At 39.3% G+C, this 13,291-nt stretch overlaps 1 protein-coding gene across 1 annotated transcript in view; it reads right to left on the reverse strand.

The window, feature by feature from the left end:
* Positions 1 to 363: 363 nt before the first annotated feature.
* LOC136449117 (neuropeptide FF receptor 2-like) overlaps positions 364 to 13,291 on the reverse strand; it is a 43,109-nt gene continuing 30,181 nt past the window's right edge. Inside the window, exon 3 of the mRNA XM_066448941.1 lies at positions 364 to 1,788. Within this exon, the coding sequence (XP_066305038.1) occupies positions 1,065 to 1,788 (724 nt within the window). The 3' untranslated portion in view covers positions 364 to 1,064. The remainder of the gene's footprint in view (positions 1,789 to 13,291) is intronic.

The following is a 13,291-nucleotide window of genomic DNA, read 5'->3' on the forward strand; positions in this document are numbered from 1 at the left end:
CTTTGAGCGATTCATCAAATTCTAGGTCTCAGCGCGGTCGCGCCCTAGTGGAATGAGGGTGTTACGAAACAAAGGTGGTCACATCAGTGGCTAGCGAGCCGGCCACATGGATTCGTGTGGGAATGATGAGTTGTTGTTCCTCTACTGAGTGTTCGTAACGTCGTGTTTGTATTGAGCTAGCCTGACACGAAGTCATGTGCCCGCGGGCAACTGTGCCTCCACCGTGGAAAATAGGCGACATGGGTGTTATGATGTTCTTATGAATATCGCATGCATGGCACCGTGCATCACATATTAAAATAGAAACCTTAATAAGTTCTTTTTGGAAATCCTGACATTCAATAAATAATCACAAGCTAATGATTACCAAATTAAATATGTTTATATATTGATCAAATACGCATCAACTTTACTGTGTCTCTACACAAATAAGTAACAGAAAGGCGTCCCATCAATGGAATGCTCACAAATGATGCACCTGTTCATTATATGTCTAACACTAGCATTTGGTGTTTTTAACTAGGTACGCAACATTGTGTATTTGCATATTCAAAGCCCATTTGACGTAGCTTGTTCAAGCGCACTACACATTTTAGTCACCCATCTATGTTATATCAGGTTGATAGTATTAATGATATCCGTCATCTGACTAGATATATTCTAGGGTGTATATTCTCGAGATTTTTCATTTGTTGATGACAAGATTAGAATATTCTACGGTCATAAATCCACGTCAGACAGCATGTAGTTTTGTATCAGAAGTCTTGTGGCTAATTTCACAACGGTACCTGCCAGCGTGTTCCAACGGCAGTTAATTGTGCTCTTCGTCTCTGTCTGGTGTCTTTCGTCGTTTTTTTTTTTTCGGTTATTCAGTTCCGTCCTCTCGCGCGTGCCTCCTTTGACTTATGGAAGTTCTTGTGGGTGCCGTTCAAGGCTGACTATTAAATGTAACTCCCGATGAATGAGGATCTGGGCTGGTGAACTTTGCCAGAAGAACACTATTAACCTCCACCGGTATCCCGTGGAATAGGCTATAAACTGATAAATCCTCTGCTTACAGCACGTCATTTTTCATCCTCAGAACATATTTGTAATTTCCCGTCCTCTACGCAATACCGTCTTCTTGACATGCGGCTCTTCCGCAGGATCTGCGCAGCTTTCTCGCGGCTTCTGGTGAAATAAATCAGCACTAAGGGATTCACCACGCAGTTTGAAAATGCCAACCAGTGAGAGATGGGGTAGACGTAGTCATGTAATCGATTCGCGTACTTCGTGGGCAAGTCAAAATATATATCCAACATCCAGCAGATATACAGTGGTAGCCATGTGAGTAGAAACGTCATCCTTATGACACTGAGAATGGAAGAGGTTGTGAGACGTTTGGGATTGGAAGGGGGAGGGGGGCCTCTCCTTCCGCTTAGAGTTGCGAAATCTTCTTTAAGCTCTTCGATAGCACTGTGTTTTGTAACGTGTGAAACGCTGTAGCCTTCCAGCGGTTCTCGACACCGCGGGTATTTCTCCGCGAAGAAGAGTATCACGTTGACAAACACAGGTCCAAGTAAGCACACTGCCATTAGGAATCCCTTGTACATGAAACTGTAGTGTGATGATGCCCATTCCTCGTCGCAGTATCTCCGAATTCGGGAGGGTTTTCTGTTGTCTGAAGACGTCACAAAGATGAAGTGGGGTAGACTGATGGCAATAGATGTAGTCCATATCAGTGCGAGGAACGGCAAGGCTTTTCTGGCGTCTTCTTGTCTCCTTTTTGTCGCCGTCATCAAGCGATACCTGTGGAATCATTGCAAACATGGGATTTTCATTCTAATAGCATAATCGCTATTCAAAGTACAGCATAGTTACCAGTGTAATACATCATCATCAAATTGTCTACAGTGTGTCTTGTTTCACGATGTTTGGGTACCACATGTAGTGTTCAGCTGAAATGAATTTCAAGAATTTAAATTTAAGTCAAAGAATGAAAATATCATACCGACGAGTGCCACGTTAATTAACTCAGTACCCGGGTTGTAACTTTATCAGGGTTCAGACGCATTCTTTGACTTGAACCAAATGTAGATACACTGTATCTTATCTTGTATCGTTGAGAGATATGGTTGTGGTATATAGAGTGTTTTGGTGTATGGCGTTATTCTATGTGTAGGTGCACCCAACATCAACAACACTGTCTGGGTGACGTGTGTATTGCTGTTTTGCAATTTCAATAGAAACTTTTACATACGGTACACGGACCCAATGCAATGGGATGATATTATTGACTAAGAATCGAATACAGTGGTGTTATACAGTTCAAACTGGTACCATGTGGTCACCTAGCCCACACGGTCACTCTCGCTTCTGCGTACTGTTATGCTGTAAGGTTTATGTATACGGTTGGAGATTCCAACATGAAAAAATGCATAAAGAGGATGATATCTTTATGGATACAGAGCACCGAGTTTTAAGGTTGGCACCGGATTCATTCTGACGTCTCATTTACGAGATGTAGATTGGAAGTATAAAAAAGTGGACCAATTTGTTAATTGCTGCAATGAATGGTCGAGGGGCCACAGTTTGAAGTCCTTAAGTCTAACACCAATAACATTGCTACTACAGTTTGTATAACCCTAGCCTCATCTACAAGTTGTAACTTAGCTTTGAGAGCGACACTAAATCCCAAAGGTTGGAATTTATTGCGGAAAGTTCTCTTAAACTATCATTTATTAGAAAGTCGATTCAAAATTTATAGAAAAATCGATTTGTAGTAAAATGAATATCATAGCCTTCATCTAGGGTGGTGTTTTATATGTCCACATTCACCGGTTGGGCCAACACAACAAGGCAGCTCCAATCGATGATGTCAAAGGGCATTTCGAAAATTGCATTTTAAAGCCACCAAATATCCGAGGAGAATTGAGTGTAAAATCAATTGTTCCTCGCAGTCACGTATTACGACTACCTTGGTAGAAACATATCTGTCTAGTAACTCCGCTGGAAATATAGCCAAGAGGAATGGGACATTGATTGAGTAGCGGCATGGGTTGTACGTAAGGACCAACATTCCCCCAAGGCAATGCCGTGTACGTGTTGTTCGTGACACTAAATTGCCAGCAACCAGACATATAACATAAACATAAATTGCCGTAATATGAATGTTACGATACACCATAAACAATACTTGGGAAAGAAAGATCTGCCTAGTCAAAAGAGGTTCACTATGATCCATGTAGCAAGGTAGATTACCCTACTTGGATTTTAAAACTGTAAATACTTATAATTATAAAATAGCCACGGGAAAACATTTGGAAAACGTCACGTTATTTTTAGTATCTACTCTAACGTTGCACTGAACGTTGAATTCACATCAAGAAGAAGGGTTTTACTTCAACCCTTTGGAATAACCGGTAAGGTATCGTGGTCTGAAATATTTATATATATGAGAATGTCAACAAAAATTAATGGATACCTCTACGCTATTAAACAGTATTCCCCTCAACAGTGCGGCCAAAAATTCACTGGTACTCTGCAACTTGTACACGATAACCAACTGTTCTGAAGGGAACATAATAATTATGTCGACGATATATTCTCAACTTTCATTTTACTTCCAATGTCCACCAGACATGTCCAGTGTGAAAATTAATCGAGCTGAAAGATAAATCAGGTTGCCGTGTGAAAAGAACCTCTCAAGACTTGCTCTACTGCAGATTAAGTAGCAGCTGCGGCGTTTATAATTTCCTGATTCTGAATAATTCAAACCATCTGTGATTACATTATAGTGGCTTGCAGGCTTGCCCATCTCCATTAAGCCACAGTTTCACGTTTATGCTTTGCTAATAAAGTTTGAATGCGGTCAGACAAGGGTGAATGTACTTCTCTAATGCCAGGAATTATTTGTTAGAGCCAACGGCCGTGCCTTGATTTGTTCAGAATCGCATAGTGAGTGAAGAAAGGCATACTGATAAGAAACAGTGAAGACTATCTTTATTGATGAACAAAGTACAGCAACTTTCGTAAGGTATTTTACAATCTACATACAGACAAGTGTGTGAATAAATAAATAAGAAGGTTGAGTTTGTAGTATCACTTATACTACTAGTTTTAAGGTCTAATCATTCTTTGATAGCTTTATCTATTTGCACGCTGTAAGGGTTATCTCATTCTAGAACAAAATTGAATCCATCTACAAGATGGAATGTATCAAATTCTGTTGAGCAATCGGAAATAAAGTTCAACAGTTTTAAGCGTAGAGGGTCAAAAATACAAATTTTCAAATCTCAACGTGCATTTTATTTCTTGCTAAGCATGAAAGACCTCTAGTCTTAGTGTATGTCTACCTAACTTTGTACACATGAGAATGTTCTGACGTTTTTGTATACTTAAAGGTATGTATGGGCATAAATGGATCTGTCTGTCGGAAGCATTCCCTAGCTACAACCGCAGGGACGTTTCTTTGGTTTGGAATAATCGCTGTCACGAGTCTACACTGCCATTCTTTCTAATCACATATCGATCCAGTCCTTCACCACATGAACACTAAAGTACAAGAGTTTCGCATATCGCAATTAATAAGACGACATTATTGTGCTTTGTATTGACTATACGGTGGGGTGCTTTTCAAAGGCATTTATTTATGAAATATTGATTAGAGCGATACTAGGAGGCCATGTTTTATTAACGCCTGGTTTCCCTTAAATGCAGTGGAAGGCAATAAGCACGGCTTTGTCTAATGGGAGCCACCCGGTGCATTAAAGGCTTCAAATATCTCTCCAAACTCGGGGTAATTATTTTTCATTTCATCCTTAATGAGGAAATTAAAACAAAGGATATAATCAATAGAAATTCTTATATGTATTTCACACTGTCGCCTGTGTAAAATCATGGAACAAGACTAAGAATTATTAGCATCACATTGTTAACATTACATGGTAACATAAGATTAAGTGTGAAAAAAACATCTGGTACAAATACAATTTGATTAATCGCTAAGAAAATTAAACTCGGTTTGTAAAAATGCCACTTATATGAGATGCCATTGATTTCGTCTACGTAGACTAGTGAAATATAAAGAATGGTGCAGATCTCGACGTTAGCTATGGTGACCTTACCTGTGTTGAAGCATCAATAATCAGGGCTCGAAATGCATGGAGCGAAACCAAACCTTGTTTGGCGCAACCTGGATCTACAAACTATTTTAAGCCCTCTTCAATCATGTCACTTTATCTGCAGAATTCGAAATTCATTCCAATGGAGGATATTTCATTCACATTCATAAACAACTTACATGTACGTAACAACTCAAGAAATATATGATGGCGTCTACTGCCTGGTATAAGGTGACAGTATTGCAAACAAGCATGATAAAATAACGGCTAACGTCCATGTTACTGTACTGCTTCTATGTCAGCTGACTTAAAGATGTTAAGGATGCTTTTTCTTTCTCAATTTGACAATGTTGACTTGATTATATGATAATATCAATTTTCGTCCGTTAAAAAAAAAGGCTGTAAATCGTACCAAGCAGCTGAAAAATGAGAAGATTTATGCTGTAAACTGCATTGACACTAATGTGGTAGAATGCCCAAGTCAATAAAGAAAATGTGAAGGAACAAAAATAAATAGAAATATTATTCCGTATACCACACTATGTGTGTTAAGCTTTGTTCAACCTTCCTGGCGGCTTAGATTTCATAACTGAGGTAGCTCGCACGCTCGCATCAGTTTCGAGGTCTCCAGAGGATGTCATCCATAGAATCAAATCATTATAGCCTTAAAGGCCAAGATTTCCTTACCCAGGGCAGGTAATCAAGGGAGTGCTCCTACTGTGAGCTGCCCAGCAGTTTGAGGCCTGGATTAACCCCCCATAACCACATAAATTCATAAAAGGATCAGATGTCTGCCAGCCTAGAACAATACCAGGGACAGATTACCATAATAACTGTCAGAGAGTTAAATTTTTTTTGTACTGGTTTTTCTAGGAACAGCATCAAACAGTGCAGTGTGGCTCAGATACATATTAAAAAGTCACATAATCCAAGGAAGTTTCAATCAGATAAGATCCCTTGGATAATCAAGACAATACTATCTACAACTTTCAGTTTTGGGGAAGTCAACCTTGTTCAAATTTTCAAACTTTCCATATACATTTATATATATCTAAATATATCTAAATTTCCAATGACTTCCCCGCATTAGCCTTGGTAGTTGTGTGTCTATAAAAATAACTTGGTTTTTTTGCGTCTTTTTGGTGTAGTAATTAACATAGACTGGGGCTCTGTAGAACAGTACATATAACTGCTAGGCAAAGTCTCAAACAAAATCGAAAGCCAGTGTTGTCATTACTTTATTTCTTGGCTAACTGTCCTTTACGCTAACTTTTCTATGTGTAGCCACACTTCAATTTCATATCTGTTGTCGGTAGATTTCAAACATGACTTGAAGAGTAACTTGTATGTGGTAAACTGTCTCAGCCAGGCCTCCACTGATGTGCACTGTACGGCTGCCAGACACATACTGAAGCCTATAGTTTACATTATCCCGTATTTATATAGTTTTACTTGGGTCTTTAATTCGAATAGCAAATTTAGATGCATATTGATATGTTTCAACCACTGAATTGTATATATAGGATAATTTAAAACGTACCTAAACGTTAGACACCAATAATTGTAAACTCATTCTCACCTCGTACTATATTCTTTTATTGTGTTTTTTTTCAAATAGAAATAACAAATACAATGAGCGAACCATCCAGCGAGAAACGATATTTTCCAGATAATGTGATGATAATACTTTCTAAGATAAGTCGCATAGAATGGATGTTATGTAGTAGAAAATTCCATACCTTGTACATTACACACTAGTTGTGCAATAACCACTGCCCCATGCCACCCCCGCGAGACGACATAAGCTCATGTACTCAAACAACAGGAGCTAATTGAGTAACTAGCATACAACCTTGTCTTGACTTCATCTTCTATTGAACCATATTAAAATTGTCTTCCTCTATTACCATATCAATTCGAAGTTCGGGTTTTAAACCTGGTAACTCCTATTTGTCCTTTAGTCACTGACGAAAGATAGCGGTTGCTGTCTGAAACGCCTGGCCGTTTCCAAATTCTATCCAGTTGTTTGAGTAATTGTTTATTTATCTATTTATTGCACTTCTCAATAAAAATGGATGGCATTAGGAAAAAGGTGTACCCCGCAGGGGTCACCTTTTCAAGGCCGCTATGCCGAAACATACAAAATTATACACAAAATCAAAACATAATAATACAATATAAATAACCAATATAAATAAATCGACATAGAATTCAACCTCAAAGTCAACCTAACAAAATATACAATACAAAGTTAGAGATGAATTGAAGAAACAGAACAAGATTCATAATGAAGTAGCAATTTTAACGTTACAAATTAGCGAGGCCTAGTAGCAAGGCAAGGCAAGGCAAGTGTTACCCTGCGTATTACATTACCAGGATGTCTGACCTCCATCGACGTTTTGCAATAAAGATTATTTGTTGTCTTAGGGCATGATATTCCTCACGGACAATTTCCTAAATCCACCTATGCATTCGAAGGCCACCACGGTGTTTCTGCAATCCAACATCTCGACACGGGTTAAACATATTCATTGGCAGGCGCAAGAGACAAAGATCACCGTCATAACAGCAAAGGCGACCTCCACTATATGAAGACATGTGGCAAAGTTATTGAGGTGACCTTCATAGTATGTAAATCCCTTCTTCAGTAGTGCAGCGATGTACGGAGAATATAACAAAGCCGCCTCCGCACACGCAATGTCAGGGAGGGCAGAGGTAATTTGGACTAAAATGCAGAAATTCCGCACATCGTCTTCTACTTTGTAATGTAAAAGGGAATTTCTTTGAGGAACGTAGCTAGCCTTTCCCACAGTATTTAAGAAGTTGGTGTTTGAAGAGTAAGGATCCCCTCAAGCACCGTATTAAGGTCCTTTGAGTTCCTGAAAGAGCCTGTTTAACGATTGAACACCCCAAGGACGCCATGAGTCTCCTCGCAAGAACGGCAGTTGGCAGTTACAGTGGTAATTGAACTCTTGCCCGCCTTGTTTTCTAGGTAATGGCCTATTTTGACAAAGTTGACATACAGCCTTTGAAATACAGCCTCGGTCAACCGACTGACCTTTCGTCTTTTCGGCTGCCTGGCGAACGGATTCTTTGTTGAAGGTCTTTCATGCAAGCTGTGCTGAGATGCACTCTCATGTTCCTGAGCTGGCGCAGGAATACCATCAATTCAGAATAGTGATACATACAGAATGTATTAAAACGACCCACCCATATAAATATCTAAGCCAACGTTTGGAACGAAGAGGAAGAAATCAATGGAAAATGGATGACCATACTATCTGTCTTGGACGTTACGGCCGGCAGAACAAAAAGTTACAGGCGTATCTCCTGTGATGTCCTGTAACAATCGTCAGGCAGTAGACAAAATCGGTGACAATGTAGAGAAAGGAGAGGGATCTAAGACTTCGGAGTGAAGTGAAGACAGACGCACTGGTGTTTTTTTGGCCGATAGAGACATTATTTATTCACACTTATTCTCTCTCCATGTCTCTGATCTCGGTCTGTCCTGTCTATGTCCCTTTTTATCTGCCCTAGACTGCTGACTCCTTATTTAATACAGAATCTTTACTATATGTTTTTGACAGGTTGATCGATTATGTTACATTTTTCAAGATGGGTCCAGCCCTTCACACTACATTTTCGCCTTTGTCTATCAGGGGAATTTGTCAGCGTTTTTAAGGAACTTAGATTGCTTACCTATTTGTAAACACATGGAAACGTACGCTATATTACATCAAGAAGGGTGCACATGTCTATGGTGTGTGCATAATGAACCAAAATTGCATTTTATGGTTCATTATGTTACTATTACATACGAGAATAAACTTGCATGTCATGCATCATATCACCACGTTGCATGAATAGGCATAAGGATTATGTTCTTTTAATCGAGGAAGTACCGAATTGCCGGATAGAGTTTAAAACATATCTCACTGTACCTGCTCTTTCCACCAATAGTATATATTTACTTTTGGGACCCCATCTGTAAGCAGCGTCACCTACAACTGGAGTGCAGAGTGAACCAGTGCGAGTTGCTCTAAGGGAGATGAAAAGCGGCCACAGAAACGCTGGTTGAATAAAACACTCGGTTGTGCACAAAGTGTATTTTTATTCAATATGTATCAGAATTCCCTCAATACGTTTTCAGGCTTAATTTGCTTTAATTACACTGCTTACTCCTGATATTTGCTTCCAACAATTCCCAAGACGATATCCATATCAGTTCGACAACGAAAGTGCACGTGAAATGTCGTTCATCTAGGGTTTTGGTTTTTAGTTCAAGCGCCTGACTGTCTCCTTCACTACTGTACCTGAGTGCCGGTCCCGACCTACCGCCTATATTGGCGTACAATTAAAGATAGGGACGTGTCGTCACGCAGAGACGGTTAGATCATGACAAATGCGGCTTGTCAGAAAGGCAGAAACCATTGGCATTGTTATAACTCATAACTGTCTCCCAGAACCATCGGCATTGTTGTTACTCATAACTGTCTTCCAGAACCATCGGCATTGTTGTTACTTATAGCTGCCGTACTGTCATCTCTTCTCCTCAAGGCAATATCATTTTCTTCAGGCTGAATGACTTTTTCTTCAAGAAATGTGATTTGTCATTGGTTCCACACCACGGGAGACGTACCATTGTAAAGTTGATTCTCCTTTCTTGGGAATGGTAATCCGATTCTCGTCTGAAGCTGTTCCAAAGATCTGAATCAGATGGATGATGGACGGTCTTGGTACGGCAGCAAAATTCGATGCTAACGAAGTTCCAAACTTTGCCCAAACAGAGAACCGATGTCCTTATAAGGCAGGATGTTTACTATCATCTATATAGATTTGCCTCCGTTGATATTGGACACGATGAGATACAATTAGATAGACATTACACTTTGTCTGTTAAAGCTGCGTTTTTTGATGAAATTCCAATATATTGCATTGGAAAAAAATTGTGTTTCCGGTTACCTGTCCGACCCTAGCAGAACAAAAAACCTTTCTGGTCGACTACTGGGAAGAGCATATAATTCCCGACATGGCGTATGAGGAAGGAAAACTCAAAACAGACTTTCTGTATTTCGCAATCTGTTAACAGGTTAAAGCTTTGAATATATGGTATAAGAATGTGTAATAAAAAATTGTAACTCTTTGTTCACTCTATCAATGTACTTTTAAGTAAAACACTTGTATTTCAACATTATGTTAAGATTAGACAGATATACATTGTACAGGCATTCCATTTTTACATTGTTCAACTGTATTTGCTGGCTCACTTAAACCAAAATTCTGAAAAATAGAAGAAAAAAAAGAGAATCTCTACCTGTCGGCCCCATTTTTTGTTTTGTTTTTCAGGACCGTAACTTGAAACACAACAATTTTTCCTCGGCCTTATACCTGATTATCACAGTTAAATTTCAGTGAAGCTACTTTCTCATATAGCTGGAAGTGAATTGTGGATATTGTAGCGACTTAGTTACAGACAGGTTATATTAGTACTAATTATTGCCGAAAGCTTGTCCATCCTTCAGAACTTGTCAATGTCAACATGTTAAGGTATATAATATCTCCCTCCGTCCCTCCAGCTTATGGTTAAATTGTGATGCATGGTCGAAATAGGTATGCCCAATAACGCTACGGTATCATTGACAATATCCCTGTACCGCTGGCTATATTCTCGCCCCAAACGATGACATGGTGCTATTGCTTGTTCATCTTCTGACTAAATCGATGGATTTTCAAAGGCGGTAGAGCAGGTGATTCATGATATCTTGTTGCTTTATCTAGACTTCAGGGTTGGCTGTTCAATCTGAGCCCACACCGGGGCATAGGGAGATCCTTATCCGTCCATATTGAACCAACATTGTCTTTAGTTTCTAAATCTTGATACTGACCTGAGGTCCTTTGCTTTGTGTCTTAGATGACAATATTTGATTGTGGATCGATATTAAGATGAACACATGATTGTGAATGTAAAACTTTTCTGGTCACACTTTTGATCAGCTCTACTAGGTAAGAAAGTGAAAATAACAGTTGGATGGATTTTTAGTTAAGTCATTTGTTCTGCCTTCCCCCAAAAAACAGATTTCATAATGAAGACACATTTTTTTGTATTTAGCAAACGTATGGGTCTCACTAAATACAAAAAACAACCGTAAAACAACCCGAAAACAACCCGAAAACAACTGATCGCAAACCGAAAACAAGGTTGTTTTAACCGAAAACAGTTGTAATTAGTGAGTTTTCAAAAAATACCGAAAACAACAAACAAGTATATTTTTAAAAAACGATGCCATGGCGACGGTGGCGTTTGAGTGCATGACGTACAGATAAGGTCCTCATTATTATTACATACTATTACAAGTTGTTGAAATGATGAAACACCTTTCTTGTTTTCTGAAACATCTCTCTTGTTTTCTGTTTGTTTTCGGTTGTGATGGGTAACTGTGGGGTTTTATCCCGTTTGTTTCCGGTTGTGTCCGAATCGTTTTCGAGTTGTTTTTGGCTGTTTTTACCGGTTTTTATTTCTTTTTGGTTGTTTTCAAGTTTTCGGTTGTTTTCGGTAATTAGTGATTTAGTTGTTTTCGGTTGTTTTCGTTTTTTTTCGAGTTGTTTTCGGTTGTTTTCGGTTGTTTTCGGTATTTAGTGAGACCGAAACGTATTTTCATTCGCACGCTCGCATCTGTTTTGGGGTTCACAGAGGATATCATCCATATAATCGAATAAACATGGCCTAAATGGGATATCAATCAGTATAATGGCGATCCGCCAGGTAGAGACTCTGCGCTACGCTCGTATCACAAGCCTGTTTCCGAACGATCTGGGACGAGGTCTAGACAAACGTGTTCATGAAAGAGAACACGACATCTTTCATTATTGAGACAATACCTCGATCAATAAGCAATTACAAACTATGGGACTACCTAGGTACCACTGGCAAATGTTATAGACTCTATGTAGTATGAGGCAGATCTTTAGGATATGGATTCGTCAAAGAATATACACCGAACGTTCATTAGAAATCAAAAAGGAAAATGAATCAAAACCGAACCCTTGTGATGATGATGAGACAATTTTTTTTTCTGTATGGAAGCTAACTATAGAGCCTTAAACTTTAGTTTGCATTTCGAAAAGAAAACCGGGAACCACTAAGTTTCTTTGATCATTAAATACAAAGCCTAATGTGTCGTACTATGATTCAATACCAACATATGTTTCACGATCAAGGTATCGGACAATAAATCCTTTATAGATTAATGAAGATCAAATGTAATGGCATTCCACTTAACAAGAAACTTCATTGCTGTCGATTTTCCAATATCTTCGAATAACGAGGCTCATATGGCAGACTTGTCGGGCTCGTTAGAGTAGATAAGTCTGTACGGATGAACTTGGGGCAAATACCAATGTCATCCATCCGTTCTGCACAAACGGAATATTCTTGACTCTTCAGAAATATTGGCACGAGGAGACCATTATTGATGCAGAGGGATCGCCATACCTGTCCCCTAGTCACTGCTGCCAATACAATGCTACGGTCACAATTGCGCCGGTGCCCGTAGGGGGTGTAGCCCTGGCCTGGCCCCGAAGCCACAAATTTGTCCCGGTGGACTGCCGGTTACCGGGGGTATCTTTCGGTATTTTCACGATTAGCTGACGGCGTCTGCTGTTTGCTACTAGGTCCCGGGTTGATTTTAACTTCGAATTAAAAAAAAAAACTCAGAGGGCCCGACCCCACAAAGATCCCGGTAGCCCCACGGGGCCACGTAGGGGTCACGCCTGAAAGCGCATAAACAATCAGGTCTTGGTGAACATCAATACAACAATAAAGTCCCTGTTCAGATCAGACTTGTTTACAAACTGTTATGAGGAAAATACGTATTTACATAAACCCTCTATAGCCAACTGCTGGTCCTATTTAATTGCTCTTTCTTGAAAGGCCTAATCATTAGATAATGTTTGGATTGCAAAATACTTATTATTCTGTTGAGAATAAACCTACAAAATAGGGCCATTAAAGTTTCCATTACCCGTATTCCCAACAGGATGCTGTGTACCGATTTGATAAGCCTGGAACGTGGGAGCTAAGTGCTCCTAAACAAATCAGTGGCTGGCTTCACCGAAATGAAGAAATGTCCTGTATAGGCTTGAACAAAACATATTTCAATTTTTCATTTATTTTAAATACTTTGGAAAAA

The sequence above is a fragment of the Branchiostoma lanceolatum genome, chromosome 14, assembly GCF_035083965.1.
Source record: "Branchiostoma lanceolatum isolate klBraLanc5 chromosome 14, klBraLanc5.hap2, whole genome shotgun sequence".
Classification (NCBI taxonomy): domain Eukaryota; kingdom Metazoa; phylum Chordata; class Leptocardii; order Amphioxiformes; family Branchiostomatidae; genus Branchiostoma; species Branchiostoma lanceolatum.